Source organism: Delphinus delphis, chromosome 2, assembly GCF_949987515.2.
Source record: "Delphinus delphis chromosome 2, mDelDel1.2, whole genome shotgun sequence".
Lineage (NCBI taxonomy): Eukaryota > Metazoa > Chordata > Mammalia > Artiodactyla > Delphinidae > Delphinus > Delphinus delphis.
The window spans coordinates 44,684,967-44,704,059 of NC_082684.1; the positions used below are offsets into that span (position 1 = coordinate 44,684,967).

General features: G+C 37.3%; 1 protein-coding gene across 4 annotated transcripts in view; it reads right to left on the reverse strand.

Annotated features, from left to right (window-relative positions):
* The window catches only part of TMEM260 (transmembrane protein 260), a 59,161-nt gene extending 41,508 nt beyond the window's left edge, over positions 1-17,653 (reverse strand). For all 4 annotated transcript variants that reach the window (XM_060004499.1, XM_060004498.1, XM_060004497.1 and 1 more), the window contains exons 1-3: positions 17,397-17,653; positions 12,027-12,058; positions 11,147-11,298 (exon numbers count right to left, since the gene is read on the reverse strand). In XM_060004499.1, the coding sequence (XP_059860482.1) occupies positions 11,147-11,298; positions 12,027-12,058; positions 17,397-17,556 (344 nt within the window). In that variant the 5' untranslated portion in view covers positions 17,557-17,653. The remainder of the gene's footprint in view (positions 1-11,146; positions 11,299-12,026; positions 12,059-17,396) is intronic.
* Between the last annotated feature and the right edge of the window lie 1,440 nt (positions 17,654-19,093).

Sequence of the window (19,093 nt, forward strand, 5' to 3'; positions counted from 1 at the left end):
AGGACCATGTCCTTTATCACTGCTGTTCTTTACTGTTATAAAAGTGATGTTTTAGTAACAAATGCGATTAAGGGAAAAAAACTAAAAGATTCATTGTATTTTGTTACGTTGATTTTTTAAAAATAAAGTGAGGTCCATATGGATATATCTTTCAGAAACTAGGGAATAATCATTGTATCATTCTGTACTTTAATTCAAGTGTTTAAATATTCTTTTGGTAACAGTATAGAAATAATAATTTACTTTAAAAGTTTTTTTCATATTACTTGATTTATTCCTTGTCTGTAACACAAATATTTCAAAGCAAAAAATAAAATATGGAAGGTTCACAGTTACTCATATTGCCTTTCACACTGATGTGTAAAGAAGATCCCTTACAGTTTCTCAAACTTCTGTGAAATTTCAAACGAAATACCTCAAAGTTTCCATTTTATGTCTTTTTGAGGCAAATATCAATGAACCATTCATATAAATAAGCCACTGCGAATTTGAGATAGAAAAAGACATTAAATGTGCAGAAGACTTATCTAAGTGATGCTGCAAAAATCACATTGACAAATATGTCTGTAGGTGAATCTGGTCTTAAACTTTTTAAGCAAATAAGATGACTTAGCGGGACTTCCCTGGTGATCCAGTGGTTAAGAATCCACCTTCCAATGCAGGGGACACAGGTTCAATCCCTGGTCAGGGAACTAAGATCCCACATGCCACAGGGCAACTAAGCGCACGCTCTGCAACTACTGAGCCCATGCGCTCTGGAGCCCATGTGCCACAACTAGAGAGCCCACGTGCCACAACTACTGAGGCTGCGTGCTCTGAAGCCTGTGCACCACAACAAAGAGCCTGCACGCTGCAACGAAAGATCCCGCATACCGGAACTAAGACCCGATGCAGCCAAATAAGTAATAAATAAATTAAAAAGAAAAGATGACTTAGCAAGCACTGTTTTAAATCTGTTTATCAGTTTTTTTAAAAATGGCATGAATTCTATGAATCTACTGAATACTTTTTTTAAAAAACATCTTTATTAGAGCATAATTGCTTTACAATGGTGTGTTAGTTTCTACTTTATAACAAAGTGAATCAGTTATACATATGTCCCCATATCTCTTCCCTCTTGCGTCTCCCTCCCTCCCACCCTCCCTATCCCATCCCTCTAGGTGGTCACAAACCACCGAGCTGATCTCCCTGTGCTATGCAGCTGCTTCCCACTAGCTATCTATTTTATGTTTGGGAGTGTATATATGTCCGTGCCATTCTCTCACTTTGTCCCAGCTTACCCTTCCCCCTCCCCGTATCCTCAAGTCCATTCTCTAGTAGGTCTGTGTGTTTATTCCCGTCTTGCCCCTAGGTTCTTTGTGACCATTTTTTTTTTTTTTTAGATTCCATATATATATATATATGTTAGCATACGGTATTTGTTTTTCTCTTTCTGACTAACTTCACTTTGTATGACAGACTCTAGGTCCATCCACCTCACTACAAACGACTCAATTTCATTTCTTTTTATGGCTGAGTAATATTCTATTGTATATATGTGCCACATCTTCTTTATCCATTCATCTGTTGATGGACACTTAGGTTGCTTCCATGTCCTGGCTATTGTAAATAGAACTGCAATGAACATTTTGGTACAAGACTCTTTTTTAATTATGGTTTTCTCAGGGTATATGCCCAGTTAATGGGATTGCTGGGTCGTATGGTAGTTCTGTTTTTAGTTTTTTAAGGAACCTCCATAGTGTTCTCCACAGTGGCTGTATCAATTTACATTCCCACCAACAGTGCAAGAGGGTTTCCTTTTCTCCACACCCTCTCCAGCATTTATTGTTTGTAGATTTTTTGATGATGGCCATTCTGACCGGTGTGAGATGATATCTCATTGTAGTTTTGATTTGCATTTCTCTAATGGTTAATGATGTTGAGCATTCTTTCATGTGTTTGTTGGCTACTGACTTCTTAAAGCCTCTAATTAATCCATCATCTGTTTTGATTGCTGGGGCCTTTGTTATGAGTTGGACCAATTATGAGCCTTCTCAATGAAGGGTTCCCCAAAATGAGTGATTAAACAAGTTAGTTGTAATCTAACTCTTTTGGGCAATAATTCTAACCAGAACACACATTCTGCATTTTTTTTCCCCGAAAAGGCTACAACATATATTTGTAATTTTTTGGCAGAGTTAGATTATATAAGTAGAGTGAAACACTATGCATAAATAATGGTACATGAATTGGTAGTCCAAATTTCTGGCTAAGCAATATTTCTTTCAAACATATATGAAAGGAATATCTAATCTGATATTGTTATTTAAACATGAGTTTTAAATGAAATTGTTGTCCTAAGCCCACAAAATGAGCTGTTTGGAATCGTCCATAAAGTCAAATGTACAGATGGAGTATACATATAAGTACCTCCCAAATAAGACAAAACAATTGTCATCTATCTGTAGACTAAGTATGAAGGGTTTTTTTCCCAAAGAAAACTGGCATAATCAAAAACACCATTGTGTTTTCACTTAGCAGTCAAGGAGGCCTACTTTCAATTTTCATTTCATTCTTTTAAATAAATATGCTTAAGTAATTATTATTTTTTTAAAAAGCAACTAAGGAATTAATGAATTTATTTACCCTTAATATGCTAAAGTGACATCTTAAAATTAGCTCATTAAAATTAAAAGATGTACATTTTTCTACTGAAATTGATGAACCTACTTCAACCACACTAATAGGAAGCTGGAGGGAAAAAAAGGGGAAATTCAAGTGAGGTTGTGAATAAAATGAGAACTGTTTTCAGCAGAACTCACTAATAAATGGCAAAATAATCTAAACTGTTTTCCAGTTGAACTAAAGAACACCTCATGATAAGTTATATATAATATGAGAAAAAACTGTTTTCTATTCCCAATCTAGAGGCTCATGAAGCCTCATAGAAGGATATCAAGGGAGATACTTCTTCAAGTGAAATACATGTTCTCAGAATCTAACCTGACTTACAGAAAGATAACACCTTACAAGGCTATATGAAGAACACACACTTCAAACATTACTGTGAAATTTTACTAAAACAACCATTGTATTTTAAAAGATAGTCACATGCCAACAATCAAAATCAAGTTTTTACACTATTAGAGAGGCATGCTTAATTTTCAAGGTCTCACATTAACAGAGTAAGGTAATGATATGGATGATTCAAAATAACAAATAATCTAAAAGTCATTGAAGTATGTTTTATATAAATAAATATCTTACAAATATGTTATATATAAAATATATTTTGCAGTATATTGGCAGTAAATACATTTTCCTAATTATTTTTAACTTGGGCTAACACTAAAACCATGTAGTTCACATTCCAGGAGATCACAGTGGTCAGTCACTGAGAAAAGATATACCAAGAGTATGACAGATAGTATGGGAAAGGTGGTTAAGTATTTAAAATATCCCCCAGAAAATGCCACTGACAGAAATTCTCCACTAGGGTAAGGAATATGTGATGCTTTTAAGAGCATCCTGACAAATGTGAGGCTCAGAATTCTGTAAGGCCTACATGAGATTCCTAAGAAAGGTACTGACTGTGCAGCAGTTTTCTCACTTATGGAATACTATTCATCTGTTGACACAATGGATAAATCAGGAGGTTACAATTTACACCATTGACACAGGTTTGCTGTTGATGATAAGGTATATTTTTCTTTCCGCTACACAGTATTTGATTTTCATGTGTAGTCACATGTTTGTCTAACCCTCAATCAAAAGGCAAATAACAGAAACCTGAAATTCTTTCAGAACACACATTTGACGTGCCTCATAAAATTCATGAATGTATTTGTCTTCAGTGTTACCTGTGTGCAAAGAACCCAACATGGAGGGTACACTACTTTCCTTCAACACTGAAAACTCCTACTTGAAGTAAGTAGAATCGAGTAGGAAGGCCACAATGCAGCATCTGAGCATTACTGTTAAATAAATTATTATTAGTGTCAACTCATATTCACAACTTTAAAAAAATGCAGTGGATTACAGGGAAGACATATGGTAAAGCAGGGTACAATTAGTGGCAAATCTACTGCCCCTGTCCTCCCAGGTTCTTATCTTTCTGGGTCTTGTTCATGAAGATCATACAAATGTTATCTCTGGCTCCCATTCACAAAGTCAACACCCATATATTTCTCTCTTCAATGTACCTGGAGATGGTCAAACTGGGAAGCTAAGCTACTGACAAGAAAGGTTTTCAGTTTCAGCTGAACCTTTCTCATTGAGTGGCAGTTCACTCAAGACCCTTTCAACAAATACGTATTGAGTATCTAACATGTTCCAGGTGGGCAAATTATAGTCAGTGGGCATTTGGAGAGCAGTAGAATCTAAATTTTTTCTTGTCATTTTCAAGTTTAGACCTAATAAACATAAATCAATAATTGAGGACATGGTATATTAAAGTTCTACCTCTGAAGCCACCATCACTGCACCTAAAAAATAATGTAAAACATTTCCATCTTTAGTAAATTTGCAAGTAATCCCATTTTCCTATATTTTATAAAAATTTACTTTCACTCCAGGTAAAATCCTACCAAGGTTTATTCTGTTCCATGCGATTCTATCAAAAGGAAGAAAACTGTTCTACCCTGAATTTTCAGCTACGTAAATATCAACTACCAGTACACTGAAAGGAAAAATACAAAGTATTATTCCTGATTTAAAACCACTAAATAAACTTGGGAAAAAAATGGAAAAGGCTTCGAAAAGGAAAAAGGCACAAGTGAAATGGAAGGAACAAGATTATGAATAGCTTCCATAAATAAAATGTAATTACACAATTTCCATTAGAATTAAAATTTGTTCACTAACCAATAAATGATGAAACTAGTCAAGGCTTAGAACAATTCACTTTATTACAGCTCATCAACCTTATACCCAAATATCTAAAAGGAAAACAATGAACTGAGCTTTATAGGAATCACCATCATTTACTTTACATTTTACCAAGTTTCCATAGTATGCCAAATGACTTGCACTATGGGAGGCAATATCTTAAGGTACAGCCTAGCTTAAAATAACTCCCAAATTACAGATTTTCATCAATTTTGTTTGAAATTTTTAAAAACACACAAGGCCTTAGGCTTCCCTGGTGGCAGAGTGGTTAAGAATCTGCCTGGCAATGCAGGGGACACGGGTTTGAGCCCTGGTCCAGGAAGATCCCACATGCCCTGGAGCAACTAAGCCCATGCACCACAACTACTGAAGCCTGCGCGCCTAGAGCCCGTGCTCCACAACAAGAGAAGCCACCGCAGCGAGAAGCCCGCGCGCCACAACGAAGAGTAGCCCCGCTCGCCGCAACTAGAGAAAGCCCAAAGCCCGTGCACAGCAACAAAGACCCAACACAGCCAAAAATAAACAAATAAACTAATTTAAAAAAGAAAAGAAAAAAGCACGCACACAAAGCCTCAAGATTAGCTTATTACTCAATCTTGACAGTGTATTTTGTATTCAGTAGCAAAACTGAAATTGGTTAAAAGTATAGTCCAGCATATTATTCTCAAAGTCCTTTTTAACTGAAAACTTAGAAAATGCTGCATAATTTTTAAAATGTTATATACTAAAGGTATATGAAGTAAACGTAAAAGATCCAAATAACTAAGATCAACAGAATGAGGGTATTAAACTACTTTCATCAGCAACACTAACTTACTAAACAACAGAGATTTAATATAAAGTAGTCTTACTATGCGAAGTTATGAAGTATATTGTCATATTTCAATTCATTAAGACTGTTTTCTACTTTTTATGGCTTTGAAAAGCAGCAAATCTATATGAGTTATGGTTTATAAGTTTATTTGTAGCTTTAAGAAATATATGCATTTATTATTATAGCCATAATGACTGATGACTAGTTCCAGTGGCAAAATCTCGGCAGGAAACAGATTTAGCAATTTAAATGTTTTATAAGTTTCTGTAATTGAGGAAACTTTTCATAATCTGACGTTTGTTAAAACCACTTATTAGAAATTATGCAGCACAGTAGCTGTGGAAATATGAGCTAGCTTCACAATTATAAAGTCAGCCTATGTAGCCCTTTCCTATTGTATATAGTGGCATAAACCCCACGGCGGCCTATCAGCTAACTGGCAGGCAGGGGGCTGCTCTATTCAAAGTGAGAGATACAAGCTGCAGGGCAAAAACCTGGCAGCTCCCATCTGACCCCACAATCCCCTACTGGTGACAGCTCCAAGCTCCATGGCAAATTAGGCCTTCTCATATTACAATTGGAGAAGACAGATTCCATTAGCAGTATCTGAAATTGAGTGGAGAGCTGCACTGTTATCAGACTTGACTCATAAGCACTGCTATTAATCAGAGCTATGATAGCATTTATATATTTCAAGCTATCTGCTGCCGCTGTGATATTCTGCTACAAAGGGTTGATGGGACTTAGGAAAGTGAACAATAGAGCTTTCTGGGAAAAGCAGAGTAAATCAAGAAAGTCTATGACTTCCGCACATTCTGAAGGGATTGTGGTTTACATAAATTTTCTCCCAATTGGAGATTGAGCTCTTCCTCATCTTACACATGGGATTTAGTTGTCACTCAATGGTAACAGCTGTGAAAAGGTGAAGCGGCCCACCGCTCAGAATATTGCCTTCGCTTTTAAAGCAATTAACCCATGAACAGGAGGATACCTGGTGATATCAAAGGGATTAGGCCAGGCAATGCATTATTAACATTTCCTTGAACTAATTCTAACTCTGACTAGCTGTCAGAAGAGACTCTACAGTCTTAAAAAAGAGTTTTTGCCCTGCTTTTTTCCCTTCAAAACGAAATGCTATTTGAGCCTAATATGTCCCTCTACTTATAAGAAGATGCAAATGAACCAAGCTCTTAATATGCTTAGCCAGTCTGAGTCAATGCAATTTTAATACAAGTATGAGAGAAATATATGATCAATTAACCAGGGATCAAGACAGATATTCTCCTGAATAGAAATTAATACTCCAGTACTTTCCATTCTTCTTCAACTACAAAAACTTGGTGACTATTTGTTACTTATGCATAGTTACCTCTGAAATTAGAAGAGCTTCACATTATTCTCTATGGCAATAATCTAAAATACTCTTTGAGCTGGAAAATCCAAACGTCTCCTTAAGCAGGAGATTCTACGTTCTCTAAGGTATGGCATTTTAATTTTCGATTTTTATTGAATGGAATCTTAGCTGAAGCTATAAGAACAGCAGACACAGTGCTCAGAATCAAGTGTTCCTGTTCCAAAAGTTTAATAAAATTAATTTTTAGCAGCGGCACAACGTTTAGGAATACATAACTTATAAAAAATAAAATATGCATAAATAAAATACTGGCACAAAACAGTCTTCCAGGAGATATTTAAATATCACTGAAATTGGTTGTAAGTTCTTTGTAGTAAGCAGGCATAGTTTCAAGATACCTTTAATTATAATTAATATTCATATATTCTAGGGAACCTGCTTGACATTAAGAGATCTGATTTCTTACTGTACAATGTTAATGGTGTTAGAAAGTTTTTTTATGCAAGTTTCCTGAAACAGTGCCTTTTAGAAAAACTGTTTATTGAATAGTAACTTTGTCTTACTTTCTTTAAAATAAGCACTGAATTTTGATTATAAAAACTAAAGGAATTTTACTTTCGATTCATATGAGTGTGTAACAAATATTGTTCAATGAATTCTTCTAGAGTTCCATCTGGCCCATACTAGCTTGAAAAGGATATGCTGACTCTCAAGCCTGCTGAAAATATATTCCCTGCCCTGTAACTATCAAAATACATGATACAAGACATGCCCTCACCTGAGATCATAAGCAATTTAAATCTTCCCTCAAGTAAAGAATTTTTATATGATACTATCAACAGACTCCATTCTATTTCAGTGTTACCAGAACATATGAAATGTAAGCATGTTGATATTAATTACAGTGATTTCAGTACTCCTTCCTTACTAAGTATATAGGATCTAGTTTGAGGTTTCTTAGAAAACAATTTTGAAATTCAAGTACTAAGGAAAGCTAAATGATGTTCCTATTAGTGATTTACATACCTATAACTTTTAAAATTTTATATTAATAAGATTTGTGAATTTCAAATATGACATTTTAAATATCATACTAAAAAATCATTTACTTCATTGGCCTTAAAAGAGAAAATCCCAGTTTCTCTAAATCACTAATTGTAGTACAGTCAAATGCACAGATGTACATATTAATAAAATGAATACTCTTTCCTATAAATGAAATAGATTAAACTCCCTTAACACAGTGCATGCTTTAAAATACCCCTGAAGGGGACAATACATAAATAAATACATGCAGAAACAACTGCCACAATCTTACTATTTTTAATTCAATAAACTACAGTGACACAGCTTTCAATGTACTGTTTTACTCATATGCTTTCTACATCAGGGCAAAGCAAATATAAAAGAGCTCTTGCCAACCATTAGGAAAGATTGACAAAATATGCAGTGTTAATGACCTCTTAAAGGCTTTTAAAAGCAAGATGTAAGAAAAGCAAAAATTACAAAGTAATTGGAAACAACGAATAAATTGTTCTTTCAATCTAAGTCATGTTTACTGAAAAAATGGAGCTTTTTACATCAACATATTTAAACAGAAATTTGCTTTTGAAATACAATCTTTGTTTAAAAGGTACAGAAGGTCTTTATACCCCCCCCAAGAGCTAAATATAGTGAATGCTATGTGAACAATTACCTGAAAAAAACCTAAAACTGTTGAAAGAATTAATTTCCTGCACACCAGTCAGCACTAATCCTACATGTACAGTAATGTTCTCTTAAGTGATGGGGGAAAGAAAGAATACAGCTGTCTCCTGGATCAAAACCCTTCAATATTCAACAACAAAACGGAATGATGACTTGGTCGGCAAATGAATAAAGTAGTGAAATGTCTCCTGAATGAGTTCTGGTGAAGGAGTCAACCTGTGAAGGAATACATTTACTGTACACTGGGACAGGAAAAAAGCCGTCACTGTAATGGCTGCACAAAAACCGCGTCCTGCTCTTGGGCTTATATTCACAGAAGGAAGGTTTTAAAGGCTAGGTTCAGGTCATACGACAAATGAAATTGTAACAAGCCAGCTGACATTGTATAATGTCTTCTTCTACTGGATCAATAGGCTACTGTTAGTCCTATTACCATAGAGATGGCTTGCTCTTTCCTGAAGGGTGGCTATTGTTTGACAAAACAGATTTGCCACTTGAACTAGGTTGTTCCCAAAGGACGTGTACCTTGTCAATTATTTGTATTCAAAATAATGAAGTATTTTCATATTAAAAGTATGTAAGAGATAATGTTGTCAGGTCCCTTTTCAGAAAGAAAGCAACTTTTCCAAAGTACTAGATTACTAAAAGCATGCAAATATCCAATTTAGTCTATGAAGAGTTTTTGATTTAAAACATATGTCAGCAAGTATACAAATTTATCATTAAGACTGTATATTAAAAGAAAAGGGTCACAGGCTTGTGTGCTAATCTAAAACCCATTATAATCAAGCATAATAACTAATCAAAGCTATTTTAAAATGTGGACAACTCAAAGGAAAATTATTGTCCCAAACTATTCGGATTCTGGAAAGATAAAGATTTTTATATATGATTTTTACAGTGGTTTTTATGTGGAAGGGCATTGACAATTAATATAGTGGAAAACATGGAAAAGTTTTAGAAAACGAATCACTTTACTTGCTTAAGAGCTGGCTACAGCATTTAAATATATGTATATGTTGTAGAAATAATCTAAAATACAGATGAACTAACAAAACAAATACAAGTATTAGTTTTCTTTAAAATGTCTTTGTCTTAAATGTCTTGCGAAAACTCATACATTTAATAAAAGACAGGTAAGTTCTAAATTTCAACCTAGATATTTAAAAATAAAAAGTTTTTCTCTCAGAGAAAATGACAGTCTTAATTATAAAGGATCAGAAGGAACAATTCTAATAATGATTATTCTAATCATTTAGAAAGAGAAAGTATTCATAACACTAATTAATCCAAGCAGAAATGTTATTTTAAACATTTCATACTTAAAGATATGGCTATCACTGAAAACCTGTAAGACCGAAATAGAAACAAATTAAATAATACAGATTAAAGTTTAGTAAATGATCAACAATTACAACTTTAAATCTGAAAGCTTTCCACAAATAGATTTAATAGTAAGCTTTAGCCATAATTATTGTAACTTTTACCTTTCTACAAATAATCAAAAGGGAATTTACAAAGAATTTAGTCAAAGGGCAGTGATATGACAAATGTAAATAAAAACATTAGTCTCCAAAACTGACATCTGAAATTGTCTATTCAAATTATACTCTATTTACATACAAAAATTACTTGTTTTCATAATAAAATCTGCAATACTTTTTGAAAGAAATGTTCTAACTTGGTTTTCCTTTGCAGGAAAAATAATTTGTATTTTTGACTATAATCCTTTTAGGCATAAGTTAGACTGAGTTAATACCGAAGGAGAGAGAAACAGCAAAGGCAAATGTGTTTAGCAATATCCTAAACTAATGACCTGTTTTTTTAAAAGCAGCATAGCCTTCCAAAGTAAGAAAGCCTTCCATCATGAAGTAAGTGGTGTCTAATTCGCCTATCTTCCCTACAGCAATAATGGAACAAAGTGAAACCTTACTAAAACCACAACCTAAATTGATTTCCTTAGTTAACAGCCTCATTTCAAAAAGTATACATGTGCATATTTAAAATACAATATAATTAGGTATTAGCTCTGGACCTGATAGGCAGCTGCCCATCAGCAATACTATGAGTAATTAAGTGATATTTACCATTTACCAAAAGATGAACTTTATATTGTTGAATTAAACTGGCCCATCTGCATCTTCCTGAAATGACAAACCTTATTAGTTCTGCCTAACCAGAGAACTGTGATAATGAACTGGTGACACCTTCTCTCCGTTGTATGAAGCAGAACCAACTGTGTAATCATTTAAGCAGTCAAACGCATATGAAATTACTGTAAATTGAGAAAGTGAAATCACATGAGTGATTAGGAAAAACCATTCAAGCAACAAAAGATTTTTTTTTGTAATGTATGTACATAGGCCATCTCCAATTAGTCAAAATTAACTAATCAACTACTTTACCTGAAAACGGTGAAAAAAAGTAATGCTGCAGCTACTGCTCCAAATAAGCCACACAGAAGATTGACTCGGTAGGCAACCGAACCAAAAGGAAATAGTATAATTGCCAGTTTAGCCACCAGAGTGAACAAAGGATAGCCAGGAGGATGGGCAACCTAAGGGAAAATTAGCAACAGTCAGAAGGTTTTCATCTAGTAAAGGAAGAGTCACACTGGCTTTAATTGAAAAGCAGCGCTTTTCTCAGGCAAGTATAAAGATTAAGAGACAATGACTAAATGTTTGAATAGTGGTTTTCTATTGTAATCCTCTTGTGCCAATACAAATAAATATTTTCTTTAGTGGATTTGGCAGGGTCTATCACATGGTGTGTCACCTAGAGAAAGGGTGACATATTTCATTGTCAGTTCTTAAGCAGTTTGTTCTCTGGGTTCACAGTACATTAGGGTCATTTAAAAGGCTATTGAAAAAAAACGGGTTCTGAAATATCGTATTGGTTAGTAAGTTGAAAGACCACACTGCTATCGGATTACCACCATGCTGACAGTCCTAAGGTCTTGCCTAAAGGGATCATGCACCACAATAAAGTTTATTAAATAATAAACTTATTAAAACTGTTAACCCGATTTATTTTATTCTCCATAGCTTATACAAAATTTCGGGTGATAATAAGCCAGCTACTGTATATATAGTAAAGGCTTTGCTTTATGATTTAGTTTAATTGGATTTAAAACTTAAAGTAAATTGTCATGTACTGTACTTATAAGTTACTAAAAACTGGGGTTTGAAAATAAATTAATCTACTTTACTCCATGCTTAATTAAACTTTCTTAATTCCTAAAACTGTTAATGAGAGCATTGATTAAACAATAAAACTAATACTTACTCCAAGCTCATGTGCGGCTGTGATCAGTTCCCCTGTGAAAAAATAATGGAAAACCAATAATTACTATTAGAAAATGACACTCCTCCAAAGTTTTCAAAATCCAAATGCTTGCATTGGGGTTTTGCATTAATTTGACTGGATAAAACTGTAAATCTGTGGAGATTTAACAGCATGAAATAGTCTCAGAATATGTTCTCCCTTAGGTATTACTGAACAAACTATCTTTGTTAGTTTTTAATAACTGGTCAGTGTAAATATATGTGAATTCTAGTTTCTAAAAATGCTTATTTTAAGCAACAAGGTCCTATAGCATAGGGAACCATGTTCAATATCTTGTAATAACCTATAATGAAGAATATGTAATATGTGTAACTGAATCACTTTGGTGTACCCCAGAAACTAACACAACATTGTAGATCAACTATCCTTCAATTTAAAAAATCTGCCTACTTTCCCTCCTGAAAGTTGTTTTCCCTTGCAAATATAAAAAAACTCTTACAGAGCATTAGTGTAAAATGCTGCATTATCCCTCAAGAATTTAGTACAAAACTGTCGGTAAAGATGCAACCTTATGATATGTAAAATGTGCAGACACTGGAGATTTGAACAGTCTATAAAATGTGCCATTCTGCCCTAAACTGACATTTGGATACATCCTCTACATTAATTATGTTGGATATCTTTAAACAATTGCCAAATTCTTATTAACTCCAGGTTATTTTGGTAAGCTTTGACTACCAAAGTACATTTTTTTCAAACCAATAAATCATAATATTTACATAGTTCTTCGTAATTCCTCACCATTAGTAATTACTTCTAAAATTATGATGTAGTAATTCAGTGCTTATTTGTTAATACTTTAAGTATCCAGAGCACAGGGACTATTTCTGATTATCCCTATACACTTAATACAGTACAGTGTAAGAAATCAATCAATATTAATTGATGATTTATGAAAGTACTATTATCTATTGGGAAATGTATTAATGTCCATTTTCTATCCTTCAGTGGATATCAGTACTCTTCATTTCTACTGCCCTGACCGTATTTTAGACCCTTCCTCTCTCTGGCCTGGGCTACAGCGATAGCTTTGACCAATGTTTTATTCCAATTCATCTTCCTACTGAAATCACTAATTACTGCCATCCCCAATCCCCAGAGGTCAGATTGTTTCCTTAGACTAAAACTGCTCAATGGCTGCTCTCTGTGTACTGAATGAAGTTGATTCCTCAGCGTGACATGCAAGCCCTCTATGGCTTCCAGGTCCCCTTCCAAGGCTTATGTCCATGAAACCTATGCTCACTTTTGTCAGATCTGACTACCCACTGTTCCTCTGAATGGTCCTCTTTTGCACCTCTTACCACTCATTTTCTCATCCAGCATTCTCTCCTAAATCCATCAAGGCCTAGTTCAGTTGCTACCTTCTCAGTGACACCTTTCCTTACACATACCCTTCCCCAGCTTCACCCATCAGAATGAATCACTTACTCCTCCTCCATAGAACCTGCTGGAACCTCTCTATTTAGCACTTAGATTGCCTTTTATTCTGGTTAGTTGTTCTCATTTGTCTTTTCCACTAAGTTGAAAATATCCTATCCATTTCAGGGTTCTGTCAAGACATCAGCACCTCTCCCTCCTCGTGCCACACAGAAAAGCCCCGCACCTAGAGACTGACAAAAAGACCTATCACGTTGTCATCCTTGCTACTCAAGACACCCCCATCTCAGGTTGAATGACTGCTCACTTCACAGAAATCCCGAGGGCACCAAAGACAGATCCTGCTCACTTAAGTCATTTACTTAAGGACATCTTTGACGTTTACTGCAGATATTCAAGAGCATCTTACAAGCCAAAGGCCTTGTATCTTATATAAATAAATTGTTTATGGTTTTAAAATGTTTAAAATAACTCCTCCCTTTGTAGCTGTTACCAGTATTTTATAGTATTTCATAGTTTTACTCTAGAATGGGTTTGCTCTTTATGTCTTCAGTCCCAAATGGTTTTAATCAATTTTTGGTTTTTATATTTCTGTAGGTGCTATGAAGCACAGTTCAGTTCAGATTTCCAAGGTTGCTATTCATTCTCCTCCATTTAAAATGTACTTAGAATTACATTTAACATTAAGAAAAATAGCCTATTTTCTCTAATTTCCTTTTACCATTGAAAAGTCAATATGCTGTTATTCTTTGCTGGAGTTGTTGGTAAAAAGATGAATCTGGAATGTGACTAACCTCCATCACCAACTCTTATCAAATGTGAAACTAAAATATAAATAGAAAAGATGCTACTATTCAAAGTCTATGAATGCACCCTTGATAAAAAGCTAAACACGACTCTTAAAATTGAATATGATACAAAAGAGAAAGTAAATATGATAAAAGGGTGCTTGCTTTCCCTCAACCCTTTACACTAGGGTTGCCTCAAATGTTAAGTCCTACTACAACCTGCATCAGAATTACCCAGATGCCTTTTAAAAATGAAGATTTCTTGACCATAACCCAAATCTACCTACACTAAACCCTCTGGCATTGGGGCCCAAGTTTCCCAGGCAATTCTCCAGTACATTCAAGTTTGAGAACCACAGCTTTTTCATCTGGGACACAAATGGGTGGCAAGCTCAGAGTTGTTAGCAGAAGCTTCACCTTTACAAAACCCAGCTCCCTCCGTATTATACTTTTTATATTAATTTTAAAATTATATTGTCATATATCAAGTATGTTAAAGACAGTATCTTAAAAATATATAAACACATATATAAGCTAATTTATTTTTCCCAAGGATAACAAATAGAAGTGAAGGCTAGATTCCTACCCTTTCCTCTACAGGACCAGGCGTGCTCCTGCCCATAAATCAACTATGTGTATCAAGCAGTGCAAAAAATAAATTCTGGCAAGGCCACACAATGCGATGGATTCATGGAGTGTAATTTAAGACTTATCAGGAAGAAGAATACATGCTTTAAGTTGGTTTTGAGATGTGTTCTGTTTATTGGTAAAAAAATTTTTCATAAACACAAAATTCAAACAGAACAGTACATTCAACATATAAACAAAATCATCAGACATGATTATACAAATTTTACTGGCAACACTTGGAAAACAGTTTATCACTCCCAAAAATGAACATAGAAATATTAGAAGCAACCACTATTCAGCGTCAAACTAAACAAGTCACAATGCCTAAAAAGTCTGATAACTCAAAGTGAATAGATAACTTTATTCTTTTGGGGAAAAAATACAGTATTAATAAAAACAAGGCAACAGCTGTAATAGGGGCGGGACAGGTGTGAGCTATAGCAGCCCCGCTCAGCCATTGGCTGGCACTGCAGTGGGCCCCGCCTCCTCCCCATCTGTATAAAAGGAGCTCAAATTTGGATTGAGGGAAGATGTTTTTTGAGACACTAGTCAGCCATCTTCTCGGTCTGCTAGCTTTCCGATTCAAGTGGTTATTCCTTGCTCTAACAACACATCTCTCGATTTACTGGCCTGTCATGTGGTGAGCAGACCACGCTTGGGCTCCGTAACACAACTGTACATTTTAAATAGACTTTATCACTAAATACGTGATGACAGATTTAACAAAGAATTTAGAGCACAGGTTGGTTAAGAGAGCATGTTCTAAAGTCAGTCTACTTGGTTTCTTTCCTTGACGGCCTCTACTTTCTAGCTGTGTGATTCTGGACACAGCTTAACTGTTTTGTCATCTATAAAAATAAAGAAATTGATAGTACCTACCTCACAGGGTAGTAGCTGGGAGGATTAAAATAATTCACGTAAAGCACTTGGAACAGCACTGGCACGTAGTAAGTACTCAATAAGTGTTATTATTATTCATCCTAATCCCGTCCTTCAGGCTCAAACAACCATGGTAAAGAACTGTCAATGTTTTTTTGAAAGTTACAGAACTCCTCAACCTCTGAGTAATGCTCTCCAATGTCAAAACTCTCACAACTATAAAGCTATTTCTATTATTTAGTATAACCCTTAGAAATACGGTAACTCCGTTCCCCACTATACTAATGAAACATTGCTCCTATTTGTTCAATAGGACATGAAAGAAAGAGTCAAGGTAATGACGTGTAAAAGGAACATCAAGGATCCCCAGTGTGGTAGGCAGCCTTGAAGACGGCCTCCAAAGCTTCCCAACTCCAGTATTCTCACTGTGTAATCCTCTCGCCCTTGAGTGTGGGCTGACATATTGACTCACTTCCAAGAATAAAACAGGGCAGTGGTCTGTCACTTCCAAGATTAGGTTACGAAATGACAGAGCTGTCAGGCAGAGGTGCCATCTCTTCCTCTTGACAAAAGTCAGCTTACAGAGAAACCCGTTTGGCAAAGAGCTGGATGGGGTTTAGAAGTTAATCCTCGCTAAGCTGAACCCTGAGAGGACTGCAGCCCTACCCCATACCACGACAGCATCCTTGTCCTAAAAGCACCCACTTAAACTGCACCCAGATTCCTGATCAACAGAAAATGTGAAATAGTAAACGTTTTTTGTTTTAAGCCACTCAATTTGGGGGTATTTTGTTATGCAGGAACTAGGGCACTCAGTTTTTTTTCAGTCTATACATTCATGACCCAAATTTACAGCACCATTCTAACAAAATTACGGATCATTATTAGGCATTATTAGACGGTCAATTTGGCAGCAAAACAAAGCCTGCATCTTGTCTCTCATCCCAAATACATAACGATTATTCATGTGATTTAAATGGCCCACGGGTCACGCTTTTCAATAGAAGCAGCTTTAAGCCGCAACTGGCTTCCACCCTTTCAGGCGTTCTCCCGCAAATAGTCTGCAAGGCTGGTTCCTTTTCAACATTCAGGTTTCAACTAAAATATCACCTCCTCAGAGGCCTTTCCCAACTAGCCATTCTGATGGAGCCACTGCCTACCCCACTGTCAATCACATTTCCCTCTTACTGTCTCCATTAAATTCTCCCCACCTAATACGTTGCTGGCTATTCAGTAGTATTGTCTCTGCCCGCATTACAACACTCTCCAAGATACTTGTACACCACTCCTGTTAGTCTTTTTGTCTGGAACACGATAAGCACTCAGTAAGTAATGTTTGTGGACTAAAAAGGAATGGAAAGCAAAAACTCAGGTCCAGGAAAATGATCGGAGAAGTGGAGAGAAAGGTCGGTAAGTCCCATCAGGCGAAACCAACCAGCCCCGTCTCGAAAGCCTGAGAACTAAAGAGACCAGAATTACAGAAAAATTACACGAATGGAAACACAGATTGGTTCTGGAACGCAAAACCCTGCGGGGGCCCCGGCGGGTGGATGGAGAGGTCGAGCTGACCAGACCTCGTGGGGACAGTGCGGACCAGAGAAGGGGGGCAGGAGGCACGACCCTGAGAGTACGTTACCCGAGTCGCCCCCCGGCACCGAGGGGGGCAGCGTGAGGGTGAACACGGCAGCCACAGCGGCGAACACGGCGACGCCACCGCGGAGGCCCCCAGAGCGCCGCGGCCCCGCTCGGGCTGCCCGCCCCCCGGCCGGGCCCCCGCCGTCGCCATGGAGACCCATGGGCCAGACGGGACCGAGGAAGGAGGACACGGCAAGCCCCAGGACTCGGGACAGCCGGGTATCCCCAGGCCGACGGGCGAGCGCGGCGCGCGGCGGCTTCCGGGTCGGGCCGGGAGTACGGGACCGCACCTTCTGCGCCGGCGCGGGGGGGAGAAAATGCGGGGTCTCGCTGGAGCCAGGCCCAGGCAGCCTTCTGGCGCCGTACCGCGCGCCAGGGTTTACAGAATTATAATATGCTTTCCACTAGCGCATCACAAGCGACAGCCTTCTTTTAAGAAAGGAAGCCTGGGCCCAGGGCCTCCGTCTCTATGGCCTCCCCCAACTTCCTAGAGACTTGGTCGGGTCTGACAGAGACAGGAGCCGGGTTGCCAAGCGGGCGTGAGGAAGGGCCGCGACTGTCCCCTGCGGTGTGGGGTGGAACTACACGAGGGGCCCCAGACCGCCAGCCCGAGGGGACGTGTGCGCACAGTTAAGTGCCGAGTAAGCCGATACATACATTAATCGCATGTTTACTACGAGTAATTATAAGCTCGTGTGCTAATTGTTAAATCGCTGAGTTATTTTCAGAGAGATTAAAATAAGCTAGTTGGTCTATTTTGTTTCTTATAGCATGAGGAAAACTTGGGAGATAAGTTGAGAAACTTGAGTTTCTGTAGTAAAACAAATAATTTACACCGTGATAAAGTTGTCTCCTACTTTAATGAAGAGAAGTATTTAGATGAAGATTTGACCACACAATGGAAAATGAACTGAAGATACTGCATTTTCCAACTAGCTGTGATGCAAAAAAGAATGGGGACTCTTGGGTCACCACATAGCATGGCTCTTGGCGAGATCTTTAAGCTTACATTTTACATTATTATAGCAATTATTCTGGAGTGGGAGGAGAGGAGGGCAACCTCCCTGGAATGCATCTCAAAAGACACTGAAGATCAGTGACAATCTAAAACGTGTTACAAGCAATCTGACAGGAACATAGTCTCAAATGTAGAGTGACTAACACACTTGCATAGCTAGGCAGCCATTGTGTCAGCATCTCAGGTACTGCATAGTGCTTTCTCTGCTATATTGTAAGCCCTGGAGAGTAGGTAGGCAGCTTCTAAATGGACCCCCCAGTAATCCCTGACTCCCGGTATTCACTCCCTTGTGTAATCCTCTCTCCTTGTGTGTGGGAAGGATCTAGTGACTCACTTCTGTCTGTAATAGCATAAGGAAAAAGTGATGGATGTCACTTTGGAGATTAGGTTATAAAAGACCGACTTTTCATCTTGCCTGCCCTCCCCTTGGCGGGTGCTACCTCTCTTGCCCTCCCACTTGTTCACTCTGATGAAGCCACCTACCATGTTGTGAGGTGCTTTATGGAGAGGTCCACATGGCAAGGAACTGAGCGTCACCTCCAGCCAAACAGCCAGCGAGGCGCTGAGGCCCTCAGTCCAACAACCTGCAAGGAACTGAATCCCACTAATACCTCACGAGGGACCTAGGGAGCCGAGCCTTCCCCACGTGAGCCATGAGATAATGACTAACTAACTCCCTC